The sequence below is a fragment of the Nilaparvata lugens genome, chromosome 7 (genome assembly GCF_014356525.2).
Source record: "Nilaparvata lugens isolate BPH chromosome 7, ASM1435652v1, whole genome shotgun sequence".
NCBI classification, from domain to species: domain Eukaryota; kingdom Metazoa; phylum Arthropoda; class Insecta; order Hemiptera; family Delphacidae; genus Nilaparvata; species Nilaparvata lugens.
This window is the reverse complement of record NC_052510.1, coordinates 31,043,288-31,061,843: the sequence shown is the minus strand read 5'-3', so window position 1 is coordinate 31,061,843 and position 18,556 is coordinate 31,043,288. Positions and strand designations below refer to the sequence as shown.

Here is an 18,556-nt window from a genome sequence, read left to right as displayed (position 1 = left end):
AGTTAATTTTACCTGATTGAAACCTTGAGTGAGATCAAAACTGCTAATGTAGTTGCACTTATTGAATCGAATGATTAAGTTATCTATTGGTTCAGTTTCTGTAAAATCCCTTATTATGTACTTATTTATTTCTCTTCCATTTAAACATAATCGAATTTCATTATTTGGCTTTTTCACTACTACCATAGGGCTTGTATATTCAGAGCTACCTGGTTCAATGATTTTCTGATCCAACATTTTCTTTAATTCTTTCTTAACTTGATCTCTATACTGATATGGATTCGGATAACTCTTCTTATCTAATTTCACATCATCTTTCATTTTAAGTTGAAATAAATGATCTTACGCAGATCCAGGACTATCAGAGAAAATATCTTTGTTATTTTCAAATACTTCAATTAATTTGTTTACCAATTCAGGAGATTCATCACTTAGCTGTAATCTTAAATTATCAATCTGCTGATTCCATAAAGTATCAAACGTTTCTTGGTCTCTCACTATGTTAACATGAAAAAGTCAATTATACTTCAAGGTATCCTTTTTTATAAATGGAAAACAACAATCTTTCAATGATATCATATTTTGATTAAAATCAATAACTGCTCCAGCATCTTTTAAGAAATCACAACCCACCAAAATATCATCATTCAAATCTTGAACTATGAGATAAACTATTGGCAATTCTAACTTAGGTATCAAAAAATACCTCTAACATAATCTGTTTATTTACCTTCTCATGTCTCATACCAGTAGCTACAACTATAGGTACTTACATTAGGAGCTGGTACTAAGTTCAACTTGAGATTGTTTTTCTTCATTTCATCAACAAGTTTCTCATTAATTACATTTACCTCAGAGCCAGTGTCAATAATCATTTGATATTTCTTATTGAAAATTTGTACTTCTATTTCTGCTAAATCATGTCCAGTAGGTGGAGTATTCTCTTGTTCCTCCAATAGTTCATTAAAAATACAACCTACCATGTATGGTTTTTCTTGACAAACAGTTTCAGATTTATTCATAGCTTCATCTACCTGAATTTCTGGAGTATGTACCATATTAACACTTGATGCTTTAATATGACTTTCTTGATAAATAGGCATTACTTCATTACTTAAATTCTTACAACTATTTTCTTGCACATGAATTTGACTGATTAATTCTGGCTTTCTTATTTCTTACCTGTTTGAAGTTTCAGATTCAAAATTTATTCTATTCATGTCTACGGCTATATCAAAATTTGACGTTTCCTTAACTGGGAGAGCAGGGCTGTCGTTTCGTCGTCCCATTATTAGTTTAAAGGAACATTCTGTCTTGGACGATTTGCATTCATCTGATTTGAAGTTTGAGCAGGCATATAACCTGGCGGTGGGAAGCTGAAATCTAACTGGTAGTTGTTAGCTGGTCGATTTGAATTTGATTGATTTGAATTCACAAGTTGATGATTTCTATTATCTCTGAAATTATTCTGAAAATTTTGATCTCTACGACCATTATTGTTTGGTCCATTTTGGTACCTTCGATTTTGGAAATAATTCCTACCTCCTTGATACTGCTTATTGTTATCATGAAACATTACACCATTTGAATTCTGAGACCTATTTCTATCATACCTATGTTCACTCTGATGAAAACTTATTGTTTTATTTTGACCTCCAGCTTCAGCATTGTTATGATCACGGGGCATTTGTCTGTTTACTTTGTAAGTGTCAGTATTGTCAAACTCATTCAATAAACAAATAAACTCATCACTAGTCTTGAAGTTACGAATAATAGCAGATGTAGATATGGTTTCATCAAAATGACCTTTCAAAAACTTGAAAATAGTATCTTTATCTAAGGCTGGAATTAGATTCTTAGCAATGTTGAAACGAGAAATATGATTATCAGTAAGATTCTTAGATAAGTTTGGCTTATATTTTCCAAATCTCAGATCATTTCTAGCAGATGACTGAATGTCGTCTGACCACATTCTAGCAATGAATTTCTCTTTAAATTCTTCAAAGTTATTTACATCAAAACGGATGAAAATCCACTAATCACGATGAGCAAAATTGGAATTAAAATTGTTTTCCAAAATACCTTTAATTTTGATCCAGTTTATGATTTCATTTCTCTCAAGATACTCGGGTCAAGTTTACTAAGAAATGCATTGGATTCTTTCTGTCAATTTGCATTTGGAATTCAAACCTATCGAAATTACTATTATTACCAGTATGATTACACATCGGTTTTGTTGACATGTTAATTTTATTTATGTTTTTCCTAACCTCAGTTATAGCAGCTGTATTTTCTTGACAATCTATTTTCAAAGAGGATAATACCTTGATTTCCTTGTCTACTTTTTCGTTTAATTCTACAACCTCTTTTTCAGCATGCTTAATACCTTCATCATTTTCTACATTGATAGCATTTTGTGTCATATTTTGTTGCTCAACTATGATCTTATTTTTATTTACTCTTTCATTAACCTCATTGACCCTATCAGAAACTTGAATGATTTTGGTTTGCATTGATTTCTCTACATCTAACATTGATATTTCAAGATCATTAGTTTCCTGCTGTAGATGACCTATTTCTTTGTGATTTTTACTCAATGTATCATTTATCTCTTTAACTTCCCGCTTTGTACTAACCTGATCTAGTCTTATGCTAGCAAATTCTTGCTTCATATCATCAAACTTAGCTTTTTGATCTTGTTTCAAATTATCAATCTTAGCATTTTGCTCATCAATCTTAGCATTTTGCTCATCAAACCTTTGTGTTAGGAATGCTATACGATTTATATCATTTTTAGCTCCTACCATACTTGTTTCATTTGATATTTCTACTACTTCCTCATGAATTGTTACATTTGAAACGTTTTCACTTACAGCTACACTATCGTTTGAGTCATTGTTTAACGTTAGGTCTAAATCTTGAGATTCTTCATCTAAGTTTTGAATGTTTTCACTGGATAAAACTTCATTATTTTTATTATTCTCCATCTTGCTACTGCGTAAAAAATATTTACTCATTAGAACCTGAAATTTCTCGAACCGATTTCCCACTCAGCAGCATCTCCCATTCATAATTCATCAAGATATCTATCCTACCAATAATTTTTTATAACCAGGGATATATTCTGTAGTTTGAGTCCCACACCAGGGCGTAACATTTGCCGTACTACCAATTTCTTCTAAATAGGTTTGATAGCATTTTTCACCTATTAACCTAAGGAAAATTATCGGCTCCAAAGTGGTAGATTCTTGATAAACTATGAATGGATCTGTCGCCTATGAATGAGAAATCCAGTTTTCAGAGCAAACCAACTTATAATCTTCAGAAGAATTTTGGCAATATATAACACAAATCCACAAAGAACAATACCTTACACACTTAAGCATCTAAAATCATTACGAGCTAAATACTTATCCACTTATGTAGTTGAAAAAACAATGGCTATAGGCTTGTAAACACAAGAAATAATTATAGACAAAAATTAGAACACTATAAACTGTTCAAAACTCAATTTAAAACATTAAAATTTTCAATTAAACAGAAAAATATTCAGAGAGCACAAAACACTTTTCAGTAGCCAGCCACCATTTTTTAGAGAAGAAGGAAAAGCACAAAGTACAGAGCAAAGCCTTGTAGACACACCTCAAACCAGTGACAACTTCATGAACACGTCACCAAAAAATTATAAATTACAATTTTAGAATTTACATTTTACATTTGTTCTCAATAAAACTTTATTTCGAAACTGTTATTTTAAATTTATATATCCTCTATATTATCTGTTAATTCTGTTAACTCTGTTTCGGTGATACCATGGAATGCAACACAATTATTTACGATAAATTCTCAGTTAAAAAGTTGTCCGTATATCGATTACTCTGATATTTACTATCAAGTTTTATAGATCTCGAATTGAAGATTTGATTTTAATCGAGAAAAAATGTAATATTACATAACATATGACCCATTATCCGACATGATGTATCAGCTATTGATCAATAGCATTGAAATTAATATGTAGGCTATGTGGAATCACTCTCATCCATGAGTTATTATTTATGAAATTATCATTATTTGATTTTAAAATACAGTCCCCAGACGCTGACACAGTGTGTCAGCTACTGGTGAATACGCTAAAAAGTAACTCCAGAAGGTTGACATCCCCCCAAATTAACATAAAAACAAAGAATGTTCCAATGAGTCTGCAAATGATTGAATGGATCATATTAAGCTGATCTAACATCGGTTTTGTTTCAAAATAATGATAACTTCATAATATTTGACTATTAGCCTATACTATTTTATGATACACTTACCTCAAAATTTTCTTAACAGACTCCTTAGACCAATGATATTCTAGAATTTTTAGACACAATAATTTCAAAAAAAAAATTTCGCTGCCAAAAGTAATGTTCAGCATGTGTCACAGTTACAAAATATTATAAGATACGTACTACAGAATCATTCCGAAAGGTTGTAGTCGTTGAAATAATCAATATTTAATTCAAAATAAGAATAATAAGAAAGTTTGTCAGCTACTGGGAGGGGTGTCAGCTTCTGGTTCGTCTACCCTAATAAGCTATTTATAATATTATCTAGGTATATTTCCTTGTTGCAAAAATTTAAATTAAATTTATTTTCATAATTCTGTAGCTTTCGCATTTCCAAACTTCATAAAGTGTTACATATTATTTCATGACCCCCTTCATATTTTACAATCTTTACAATTCACGTTCATTGTTTAACAATATTGTGGTATAGTTCGAATGCAGGAATTACACACGAGGTTACTATACTGTTAGTCTATAGGCCTACTGTTGTATTTCCCATATCTAATCGCGGGAGTCTGGCCTTTTGACGCAAGCTTTCATTTAGGGGAATCACGAAACCAAAGAAAATAGTGAAAATTACACTTTAAATAAAAATAAATAGTCATAACTCAACATTTTTTGTAATTGATTGAATAAATTATTTTAATGAAACTTTCTGATTTCTAAGTTTAAAGTACGGTATTGGAAAAAAAATGTTGATATTTTTTTTCTACAACCCAGATAGCTTTAAGGTTACAAGAATATCTTAATAATGCTAGTACATGTGAAAAGTAGTCATCGAGTTGAACTCTTAAAAATAAATTAGCATTCATCTGGCGATATTAATTCTATAATTCTGAACAATATATTTAGTAACTATTATTATAGGATACATTTTATTGTCACTTTATCAGATACCGGTATACTTCGTGAGATTTAAACTATTTTCTAAAAATTATAGGCTACCTTTTTCTACATTGTTAACCATATAAATGACAAAATTTAACAAAATAAAAGTTGACTTATTCAATCTCAAATGAATAACATTTTTAGCAGTTGAATCGAAATATATATTGGATTATTCTGTGATTATTGCAGTTCCTATATTCATTTACCTATATAAATAACCAAATCAAACTGAATCAAAATTATTTCCTAATCTTATGTAAATACACGCATGGTTATTAGCAAAAATACAATAATTGAATAATACAGTATGTTGTATTCTGAAGTGGTTTAAGGATCACTGTAATGAACAATAGCACCACTCTAAGCAATCAACATGTAGGAGGCCTGCTGTTAGAATTCTCGACATTACAAACTGTCTATGTTTTCAGGTGGAGTTTTACAAAACAGGGGGAGGCACTTTCAACAAAAGCCTGGATGATGAAGGGGAGAGATTTGTGGCATTGATGGAGCCACAATTCTTTCCCATGAAAAACTATGGTGATAGTGACGATGGTTATCACCAAAAAGAAATCGAGATTATTAGCATGGATGCTCAGGCAGCTACTAGTACAGATGAGGTAATTATGCAAAAAATCACTAACTTATCTTATGTAATATTACATTTTTCTTCTCACATTTAAATCGAATCTTCAATTCGAGATCTATGGAACTTTATAGTAAATGTCAGAGTTATCAATAGACGGATAAATTTTTTGACGGAGAATTTATTATCGTAAATGTTTGTTGCATTGTTCCATAATGTCACCGAGGCAGGGTTAACAAATTATTAAATAAATCGTTTATTTGAATAGAATATATGTATAAAAATTTAAAATAACATTTTCAAAATAAAGTTTTATTGAGAACAGATGTAGAATGTGAATTCTAAACTTATAAGTTATAATTTTGTGTTGACGTGTCTGTAAAGATCGATATTGAACAGGGCGTTGTCTTTCGTGACTGGCAACTTGTGTCTTTTTCCTGTTGGACCTTCTTCTGAAAAACATGGCTGGCTGTTGCTTGTATAATTTTGTGCTCTGAGTTATTGTCTGTTTAAATGAATTTATTAATGTTTTAGATTGAAGTTTATATAAATTTTTGTGCAAAATTCGCTATTAGTGTAGTAAAGCCAATAGCCACTGTGTTTCAACTGTAAACTAGATAAGTATTTTTTAGTTCGTAATAATTCTGAAATCATTAGGCTTGTAAGTTATTGTTTTTTGTACATTTCTGTGTTTTGCAAAAAATTTTCATCTGAAGATTATAAGTTAATTTGCTCTGAAAACTGGATTTCTCATTCATAGGCAATAGATCCATTCACAGTTTATCAAGAATCTATTTTATTGGAGCCGACAACTTTCCTTAGGTGATAGGTGTTAAATGCTAATCCAACCGTTTAAGGAAAAATTGGTAGCACGGCAAATGTTACCCCTGTGGTGGGACCGAATTACAAAATAAATATGTCCCAAATGGTACACTATGAAATCCCTGGTTATAAAAATTATTAGTAGGATAGATATCTTGATAGGTTATGAATGGTATACTGCTGAGTGGGAAATCAGTTCAAGAGAGATCAAGTCCTAATGAATATATTATCTGTGCAGACTAGCAAAATGGCATACAATATGAAAAATATTAAAAATGATGATGAGTTAATAGCTGCCTTAACACAACTGTTTGATAATTTTAAACAAGAGCAAAATGCTAGGTTTGATGAGTTAAATGCTAGATTTGATGAGCAAAATGCTAAGTTTAATGCTAGGTTTGATGATATGAAGCAAGAATGTACTAGTATAAGACTAGAGCAGGTTAGTATAAACCTTCTATTGAAAAGTGCACATGAAACATTGAAAGATGAAGATGAAAACAAATTGAAGCAGGATGATAGTAGTGTTAAGATACAGGATCAACTCATTCAAGTTTCTGACAATGTAGGCCAAGTTACTGTTGTTGAAAAAGTCAACCCTAGTGAGATAGTAGAATTGAATAAAGAAGTAGGTAGGGAGTTGTCTTCACTGAAAGTCAACTATCATGAAAGTAATATTGCTACATTGAAGGTTAGGAAAACTATAAGTAAAGTGAATGATTACATGAGACAGGTTTCTGTAGAGGTTAGGAAAAATGTAAACAAAATGAATGTTGCTTTGAGTCAAGTTGATGAGTTCAACTATCAACTGAGAATTGAAAAGGTGTATGCAATGCATTCTCAAGTGAACATGACTAACTTTTGTAGGCAAAACGGCTTTGTTGAAACAAATGAACCCATGAATAATATCATGTTCTTGAAGAAAACAAAACGCAAAGTTTCCATTGATGTATTAGTATTCAAAGGTTGTTTCAAATTGCTTATTTACAAGATGATGACTGTGAGTCACATGATGAAAGGGTATTCCCCAACACACAATGATTAGGAATCCTGTGTTATGCCGGGATTCAGAATAGCATAATCGCTACACAGTGTATGGTAAGAGTCCATAATTGTGTCTTTTTTCTTTCCTATAGCCTATTTTTCTTGGCCCTTGATCTTTTCAAATTTCAATTCTTTCCTGTCTTTGTGTAATATTCAGTAAATTTCTTCTATGATACATATCTAAACCAATCTTGTCCATAGTCATTTAAATTTGTATTTTTTCTGAAATAATTTTGGAAGTTGAAATAGTAGCTTATTTTCCTAATCTTTAAATTGTTGATAAAACTTAACTTTTCTAAAATCTATCCATTGTTGTGTAAATAATTGTTTGCTTGCGGTATATTTTTTCATCATGTATCACTTATGTGAAGTGTATCAATTTTGTGTATGTTGTTTTAGGGAATTTATTTACCCAGTTTTCTTTTTCTCTTGTTTGTATTTTTTAGGGAACTTATTTACCCAGTATTTCATCTTGATCATCTTTGTATCATAATCTTGAAATGTTTATACTTATTATACAATCTTTAAATTTTAAATTATTTTAAAAAATAATTGGTTTAATTTAAAACGTTGTGTTATATTATCAATTGAAATGAGTTAAAGGCTAAAATTTTTCTAAAGTGTTTTGTAATTGATATTTTTTTTTCTTCAAATTTTAAAACTGTTTGTTCTATAAATTTTGATATGATTGATTATCGTTTGAAATGGATGCTGGAGTGTATGTAGAATTTTTAGTGGGGTTTGTTGATTAGAATTTTGCTGGTATGTGATTGTTTTTTGAGATGGAAACCCATTATTGCCTAAAGAAGGAATAACAGAGGTTATGACTTAGAGAGGCAGTAATGAGATAATATTTTTTGTGTTGATTACTTATGTTGATTGCCATAGATGCAAAAATAATGATTAATAATGTTGATTGCCATAGATGCAAAATGATGATTAATTATGAATATTGTTTGCCTTTGAAGCAAAATATTATTGATGTTTTGAATGATTTCTTGTTTAATGTTTGATAGTAAAGTTTTGTCATGAAATGTAGTTTGTGTTTAGAACATTGAAGAGTCGAAATAAACTATAGTATCCAACAAACGATGATTAATAATATTAAATAATTTGCTTTTTATACAATTTTTGAACAAAATTAAAACTAAATAATTTTGAAACCCTGAATGATAAATCATAAATGTGAAATGAACATGCTATAAATGAAATGTTATATTAATAATGAAATGCAAATATATTATGAAATGATTGAATAGAAGACCAAATGTCTGAAATTATTGAAATATGTATTGAAATTAAATTTTTGTTGTGTTGTTATGATGTTTGTTTTTTACAATTTTGATAATGATACAGGGTGTTATGAAATTCTATTTCTATTTTGAAGAATGGATTAAATTTTGATAATTGAACAGTAAATAGATGAAAATGAATGATTTTTTTTTTAAATTTATCATTGATATGTCCATATTTCACAATTTATGTATTGCTGACTGTATAATAAGATGTTAACAAATTTCAATTTCATAGATACTTAAATTAATTTTATGTGTATTAGATTGTATGGATAGCCTAATCAAGTTTTTCTTCTTAGTTTATAAGCATTTTAAGATAACAGGTACAGCACAGACATTAACATTGAAATAGTTATCATGTGAATCTCGAAATCAGTAACAAGTGAACGCCATGAAGAGTGTTAAGAACATTTGGGTGATTTTCAAACTAGTGTGACATAACTACGCCAATATCTACGCCTAAATCTACGCTGCGGCCTACACCAATAACTACGCTAATGTCAACACCAATAACTACGCCAAAATCTACGCCGATGCCTGTGCTGATGTCAACGCCAATAGCTACGCCGAAGCCAATATCTGCGCCAATGCTGATGCCAAAATCTGCGCCAATGCTGATGCCAACAACAATGTCAACACCAATAACTATGCCAAAGCCTGCGCCAATGCTGATGCCAAAAAAAAAAAAAAAAAAAAAAAAAAAAATCAATGCCGATGCCTGCGCCAATGCCAATAGCTACGCCAATGCCAAAAATCTGCGCCAATGCTGATGCCAACAACAAAAATCAATGCCAATGCCTGCGCCAATGCCAATAGCTACGCCAATGCCAAAATCTGCGCCAATGCCAACAACAAAAATCAATGCCAATAGCTACGCCAATGCCTGCGCCAATGCTGATGCCAACAACAAAAATCAATGCCAATGCCTGCGCCAATGCCAATAGCTACGTCAATGCCTGCGCCAATGCCAATATTAACGCCGATGCCAAAGCCGACACCAAAGCATACGCCAATAGCAATGCCAATGCTTATTGCTGACTCTGTATCTCAAACTTCAACACTACTGCATTACCTGGAGGTAATTGCCATCCATGTTCACATTCACAACTTTGAATTCAGAAGAACAGTCACAGTATCATGAAAGAATTGATTCAAAAAATCCTCTCCTAAATTATTCCTGTATGCAGAACTCTAAACCTTGAAAGCTGAAGATATCAAAAAACCAAACCTTACCTAAATTAATCCTCACCTAAATTAATCCTGTATGCAGCGTCTATCTCTTTTCCAAAAAACAAATTACATTGTCATTTCAAGCCTGAAATGTACATTGTATAATTACAAATATGATACAAAATTTATGTGACTCTGTATTGAATTTGGAATGCAGCCGTCTACTACAAACATGAAGAAATGCTAACAGAGATGTCACCTGTATCGAGTTTGGTATGCAGCAGTCGACTACAAGTATCAGCCCAACACTACGTGCATCCAGATCAGCCCAACACTTAACGTCATCACATTGGAGTCACACTTAACTGAAAATCATACTGAGTGCCTTAACGGACTGTTTTCCAAAATGTGCATCAATAAAATCAACCGCGGCAATAGTGAAAGAAATGAACATTTTTTGATTTATTGAAATTTTATGTGAAAATTAAATGTAACAATTCATCAATTCATTTAAAAAATAAATAATAATAATAAATTTTCCATTCAACATAAATAATTTTTTTATGCAATAAAAATTAAATTTTCTATCTATTAAATTTATGTGAAATTTCAAAAAACTATTCTTTACATATTAAACTTTCTGTTGAGATATTTTTCTTTAAATTATAAAGCTAAATCAAAAGTAATTTTGATATTCTATATTTCGAGATATTGTTTGGAAACATATAACAAACGCTATTGATGAATTTTTATAATAATTTTCAATATTTTTGGATGACATGTAATGTTTTTCTAGAAAAAATTGTTACTGTTCTCGAATTTAAATTTCAACAATTTTCATTAGGGTCAAAGTAAATTTTTTCTTTAAATTTTTCAAACAGTAAAATTTTTTTATGTCAAGAGGGGGGTATTTGTAATATTACATTTTTCTTCTCACATTTAAATCGAATCTTCAATTCGAGATCTATGGAACTTTATAGTAAATGTCAGAGTTATCAATAGACGGATAAATTTTTTGACGGAGAATTTATTATCGTAAATGTTTGTTGCATTGTTCCATAATGTCACCGAGGCAGGGTTAACAAATTATTAAATAAATCGTTTATTTGAATAGAATATATGTATAAAAATTTAAAATAACATTTTCAAAATAAAGTTTTATTGAGAACAGATGTAGAATGTGAATTCTAAACTTATAAGTTATAATTTTGTGTTGACGTGTCTGTAAAGATCGATATTGAACAGGGCGTTGTCTTTCGTGACTGGCAACTTGTGTCTTTTTCCTGTTGGACCTTCTTCTGAAAAACATGGCTGGCTGTTGCTTGTATAATTTTGTGCTCTGAGTTATTGTCTGTTTAAATGAATTTATTAATGTTTTAGATTGAAGTTTATATAAATTTTTGTGCAAAATTCGCTATTAGTGTAGTAAAGCCAATAGCCACTGTGTTTCAACTGTAAACTAGATAAGTATTTTTAGTTCGTAATAATTCTGAAATCATTAGGCTTGTAAGTTATTGTTTTTTGTACATTTCTGTGTTTTGCAAAAAATTTTCATCTGAAGATTATAAGTTAATTTGCTCTGAAAACTGGATTTCTCATTCATAGGCAATAGATCCATTCACAGTTTATCAAGAATCTATTTTATTGGAGCCGACAACTTTCCTTAGGTGATAGGTGTTAAATGCTAATCCAACCGTTTAAGGAAAAATTGGTAGCACGGCACTTAAGATAAGTACATAAGTACATTCCACAATAATGACCGCTTTCATGGAAAACATAATAACAGTGCATGAATGCACTCATTAGCTCCAAAGTGAATTCATAATTTTATACAAAAACACACAAACAAACGATTGAATGGTATTCTACAAAGTACAGCTTTTAGGATTTAATATCACTGTTACTAATAAATTCCAATTTCAGCAGTTTGTTACTTATGTCACGATTTTCTTGTCTTTAAACTCTTTTTTTCCAAATAGTACTTATTTTGGATCACAATAATTGTTGATAAATAATTATTACATTTCTACAGGTTCAAGATACTGAAGCGTCAGTAGAGGTGATTGATATTAGCGAGGAGGAAATTATAATTCAGCCTTCCATTACAGTGGAAAACAATAATCTTAAACGAAAAACTCAAAGTGGAGGTTTAGGAACAAATCAAAAGAAAAAATGTACGAAGATTTGAAGGACTACACGAGAGGGAAAGTTGACATAAACGAACTCAAAATTGAAATGATGAGGGAAAAACACGAGTTGGAACTACAGATTTACAAAAAAAACTTTAGAATTAAAAGAAATAGAGGTTAAAATAAAACAAAAAGAGTATGAAAGAATGTAAATTATGTTAATTGAATGGATGGTTTGTGAAATAGCTTAATATCTTTAGTTATGGTAAGTTATATCATTTTTTGTGTTTCTTGTAAGTATTATTAATGTTTTGGTTCTCAACAAAATGTATTCAATGAAAACGATAAAATAATTATATAGCTATTATTATTAAAATAAATACAAATATAAAGAATCTAAAAGGCTACTTGATAGTTTTATTATATATATGGAATCATCAGTACCCTTCTATTCTCTCAGATGACATTACCGGTTTCGGTTATTCATCCCATGATGAAGTGCTCAAATTAATTATTATTTCGAAATAAATAAATATTGATATTCCATGTGTTAGTACCGTAATCTTGAGAAGAATATATTCGAATAAAGCAATGTATACTCGAAACCAGTCGTGTCATCAAAGAAGACAAAAGGATAATAATTATCATGGAGTATTATTATCATAATAATTGATAATTATCCTTTCATCACAATTTGTATTCTAAAAGAATTTGTGTGGTACCTATCATATTATACAAGTGAGAGAAGTAAGATCACAGATTGAGAGTCTTGAACGAATTTAACAGAAGATTGGTTTGAACATATTGTATGAGAAAACTGAAATTATGGCAATAGATCATCTCTGTGTAAACAAGATCAAAATCAAAAATAAATAATTAAAAGTGGTTGAACATTTCAAGTACTTGGGAGAAATTATTCACTGCAGATTGAAAGAGAACCGAACATGGCAGAACCGAATAATGAAAATGAAAAGAGCCCAACATCTGACTTGGAATATTTACAATAAAAAATGTCTATCTATAAAATTGAAAATTCGCCACAATAATAGTGTAGTCCGTCCAGAAGCGCTTTATACGTGTGAAACTCTTTTTCAAATCAGAAATGAGAGTAAGACAGATCAGGTGAGCAAAACAGAGTGACGGTCTATAAGTACCATTTCAAATAAAAGTTATCTAAAGGATGGAGTCTGGAGAATTGCAATCATTGAGACAGTCTATAAGAAAGCAGAGCCCATCCATCCTTAGTATAATGAAAAAACAAAGAATTTCTCATTTTTTCCATGTTCTTGGAATGTCTGAGAATCGAGTTCTGAATCAGCTTGTAATGCGTAATTTGAAAAAGAGAAAATGTGGCAAGTATGTTGATGAACTAAAATGGGATCTTCAATAAATAGGCTTAGAAGTTGAGGATGCCATTGATAAAGGGAAAATAAACCATTCACTTGAAACGCACATATTCAATTTGCCAAAAATGCACAGGGAGACTGTAATTACTGATGCAGAAAGACGACAACGATACGAGAGAATGAAGTGAAAATATATAGAATGGGCTGATCGAAAAACCAGACAGCTTCAGAACCAAGGAGGATTTCATTTGATTGACAACTTAACAAAATCACAACAACTTCATTCTAACTGATATGATAAACCATATGTTTTCGTTGTCATTGATTCATTCATAAATATCAAATGTTGTTGATCCGTTACTAGTAGAAAGTCATGTTCAATTTTATTTGATTAAAGCTCTACAAATGAAGAGTTTACTTATTTCAATTTAATCAAATAAAATGCCGACAAAGAAAAGGACAAAAACGATTGAAAACCGTAACTACAAAGAAGATAAGATGGAATCACATATTGACAAGTTTCTCAAGCCAAAGGAATTATTATCTATCGACCCAGATTCGCCTACGGCAGAGAGAGAGTGGAAACATTGGAAAAAGACGTTCGAAAATTTCTTAGAAGGAACGACAACCAAAGACAAAATGAAAATATTGGTAAACTTCTTATCACCTGCTTTATACGAAATTGTGGAAAGCTATACTTCATATGAAGAAACTATATCCATGTTGGAAGATATGTTCGTTAAACCAAAGAACGAAATTTATGCACGATACTGCCTTGCTAATGCAAAACAACAAATAGGTGAGTCCATTGATCACTACTATTCTGAACTAAAAAGATTAAGCTTATCATGTAACTTCACCAGAGTGTCAGCCGAAGAAAACAAAAACGAGCATATTAGAGATGCTCTTGTTTCAGGGTTATGTTCTATTGAAATTAAAGAGAAACTTTTTCAACAAGGAGATTTGAGTCTACAAGAAACCGTTTCCCAAGCACGTGTTCTTGAATCCGCAAAAACATATGCCGACTCCTTTAAAAGTAATAATTCTACAACCACACCACCCTTGAAAGATTGCCTCTTGGTGGAGGCCATGATAAAACCATGTTCCCTTTTCAATGACTTGACTCCCGATTGCCACCCAATAACTACCCGATCCAGAAGACACCCACAAGATGACTATGAATTCATGAAGAATGAGGTCAATTGCCTCCTTACAGAAGGAATAATTGAGGAAAGCCAGTCCAGTTGGCGTGCCCAGCCTTTCATTGTAACCAATGGACAGAAGAAACGAATGGTCATAGACTATTCACAGACTATTAATAAATTCACAAATTTAGACGCATACCCTCTCCCATTGATCGAAGATCTTGTAAACACAATTGCCAAGTACAACTTTTTTAGTACTGTAGATTTCAAGTCAGCTTACCATCAAATACCGATTCTGGAGAATGAACGACATTACACTGCCTTTGAAGTAGGCCGAAAACTCTATCAGTTCAAACGAATACCATTCGGAGTAACCAATGGAGTAGTAGCCTTCCAACGTACAATAAACGGACTTATAGAAAGAGAGAATTTGAACGACTGCTTTGCCTATTTGGATGATGTTGTCATTTGCGGTTCAGATCAAGAAGAACATGACAGAAATCTTAAGAAATTTCAACAAGTAATTGAATTGTATGGCTTGACTATAAATGAAGAAAAATGTAAATTTTCAAAAAAATCATTGAAGTTCCTTGGGTATGAGATAAAACATGGAGAAATTAAACCTGACCCAGAACGCCTTGCACCACTCATGAACTTTCCACCCCCAAGAAATGCTAAAGAAATGAAACGACTCATGGGATTACTGGCTCATTACTCCCGATGGATTAAAAACTTTTCTCAAAAGATTCACCCCCTTGTCCACATACAGAAATTCCCTCTATCTCAAGATCAGATGGAAACTTTGGAATTGTTGAAAAATGAAATTGCTTCCGCGGTACTGCTCTTTGTTGATGAAAATGTACCATTCATAATTGAGACAGATGCATCAGATTTTGCAATTGGTGCAACATTAACACAAAATTCTCGACCAGTAGCCTTTTTCTCACGAACTTTGTCCCAAAGTGAAACCAGGCATTCAGCTGTTGAGAAAGAAGCCTATGCCATTGTGGAGTCTATAAGAAAATGGAGACACTATTTACTACGAAAACAATTCACTTTGATCACTGACCAAAAATCAGTCACATTCATGTTTGGCACTCAACACAATAGAAAAATAAAAAATGAAAAGATACAAAGGTGGCGCCTAGAATTATCTGAATACAAATTCAACATAGTCTACAGACCTGGAAAAGAAAATGCACCAGCTGATGCACTCTCTCGTATATGTATTACAGCTGGTTGTTCAACATTGAACTCAGCTTTGGCAAAATACCATGATGAACTTTGTCACCCTGGTGTAACTCGTTTCTACCACTGGCTCAGAATGAAAAATCTCCCCTATACTGTAGATGATGTAAGGAAAATTTGCTCCAATTGTGCAATTTGCTCTGAAATAAAACCACAGTATATGAAGACAAAAGGAAATCTCATAAAGGCAACAAAACCTTTTGAACGAATTAATATGGACTTCAAAGGACCCGTACAATCAAAAACAAGAAATAAATACCTACTGGTGATGGTTGATGAGTACTCAAGATTCCCTTTTGTATTTCCTTGTCCAGACATGACTGCGAGAACAGTCATAAATTGCCTGGTCTCATTAATATCAATGTTTGGCCTTCCAAGCTATATTCACACAGACAGAGGAACATCCTTCATGTCAACTGAGTTGAAGAGCTTTCTTGGCTCAAAAGGGATAGCAACTAGTAGATCAACGCCTTACAATCCGAGAGGGAATGGTCAAGTAGAGCGATATAATGGAATTATATGGAAAGCAATAACACTAGCTCTAAGATCACGAGGACTTGATTCAAATCGATGGGAGGAAGTGTTGCCTGATGCACTTCACTCTATTCGATCTCTTTTGTGTACTACAACAAATTGCACCCCTCATGAACGAATGTTCCTACACATGAGATCCTCAACAAATGGACAGTCACTACCATCTTGGCTAATGAGCCCAGGACCAGTTTGGCTGAAGAAAATGAACCGAAATTCAAAGCAAGATTCATCAGTAGAAGAAGTTGAATTGATTGAGGCAAACCCAGAGTATGCTCACATTCGTCGCCCTGATGGACAAGAGTCCACTGTGTCGCTCCGTCATCTTGCCCCTAAGATAACACGAAAATCTAGCCGGGTAGAATGATATGATAAACCATATGTTTTCGTTGTCATTGATTCATTCATAAATATCAAATGTTGTTGATCCGTTACTAGTAGAAAGTCATGTTCAATTTTATTTGATTAAAGCTCTACAAATGAAGAGTTTACTTATTTCACTCAAGTAGTACAATGTTGCCAAAAAATACGAAAAAAATTATAAAAGTGAACTTTCTTAGTGTGCGGTGAGAAAACTAATCTAGAAAACTGTGTCTATGGTACTGGTTCTTGTGGCCAGTGCAGAACTTTCTTGTTGATTGAGTGCAGCATCGACCTCCGGAAAATGTCGTAGATATTGGATGACAGCTGCATCATCTGGAGCATCAACCTCTCTCCTTTCCAAAATAAGGTTATGGTGGCAGAAGTAAATGACTATGCACCTCAATGCAGTGGGCAATTTTACCCTTAACCCACTCGATAGGCATGGAAATCTTCTTTTCACCACGCCAAATGCTCTTTCGATACAATTTCTTGTTTGAATATGTGATTTGTTATACAGGGCTTCTGCCGGGTCTTTAGAGTTAATCACTGGTGTTAGGAGATGTTGACTGCAAGCATACCCTCCATCTCCCAACAAATAGCCTCCCTTGATCTCCCCAGTTTGAAGTTGAGCCCATAATCGACTATTTGTTAATATTGTGCTATCATGGCAGGAGCCATGCCAGCGTGCCACCACATTTGTAAATTTTAATGGTGCAGTACATACAGCCTGCACATTGATGGAAAACCATCCTTTCCTATTTCTGAGAAGTTTAGCATTTGGCCCACCTGGTGATTTTATAGGGATGTGGGTACAGTCTATCGCCCCCAACACCCCAGGAAACCCCCTAATTTTTGCAAATTCACTTTTTATTTTTAAAAGTTCATTATTGTCAGAGGGGAATTTAATGAGGTCCTTTAAATGAGGGTTAAGAATTTCGGTCACTAGAGCCACAATTCTACTCATAGTAGATTTGTTGACTCCCACAAGCAAAAAATCTCAGAGTCACTAAAAGTTTATTTATCGGGGATAATGGGAGGTTTCTATTAATTTGTATTGGATTTCACTTCTTTTTCAATTCTACTACTTATACATAGACATGTCATTTTTGAAAGTCGAAATCTCTTAACAAATTCTTCATCATCATAAGAGTATAGCATTTCAATCCTTTCTCTCAATATTCTTGTACTCAACTATGCTCCCTCTTCATAATTTTCAAATATCTCTTTATCTGATGAATCCATTTCCTGCTAGCAAAACAAATGAGACTTCATATTACAAACTATTTTTGAAAACTTGAAAATATAAATAACGTATAGTTAACTCACTGTTTAGTTGTGTCATCCGTTGAATGACGGTGTAATGCCAACATGACACATAATACAACTGAACGGTCGTCACTAATGAGCAGTAAGTAGATAATAATCTAGGTATTCAAATTTTCAAAAATAAAATTCTTACATATTCTACGGTATTATAAGAAATATATATCTATAGCCTATTTGAAAGCAAAATGACACAGATCCACTCACTCATAATCAACAGAACTAAAAATCTACTGGACCAAATACGTTCAAATTTGGTAGGTTTGCTCAGTTGGCCATCTATAGGAGCACTAAGAACGGATTGAAACAAAATACAAAGATATGCCCAAAATCTGCGT

General features: G+C 32.2%; 1 protein-coding gene across 3 annotated transcripts in view; it reads left to right on the top strand.

Moving 5' to 3' along the window:
* Positions 1-12,669, top strand: part of LOC120352363 — a 33,734-nt gene extending 21,065 nt beyond the window's left edge. The window contains exons 1-3 of one of the 3 annotated variants that reach the window (XM_039432535.1): positions 944-1,368; positions 5,648-5,836; positions 12,166-12,669. In XM_039432535.1, coding sequence (XP_039288469.1) covers positions 1,219-1,368; positions 5,648-5,836; positions 12,166-12,321 — 495 coding nt within the window. In that variant the 5' untranslated portion in view covers positions 944-1,218 and the 3' untranslated portion in view covers positions 12,322-12,669. Of the gene's footprint in view, positions 1-943; positions 1,369-1,657; positions 1,703-5,647; positions 5,837-12,165 lie in introns of those variants that run through there. The other 2 variants (XM_039432536.1, XM_039432534.1) reach the window with 2 other exon arrangements.
* The last annotated feature ends 5,887 nt before the right edge of the window (positions 12,670-18,556 follow it).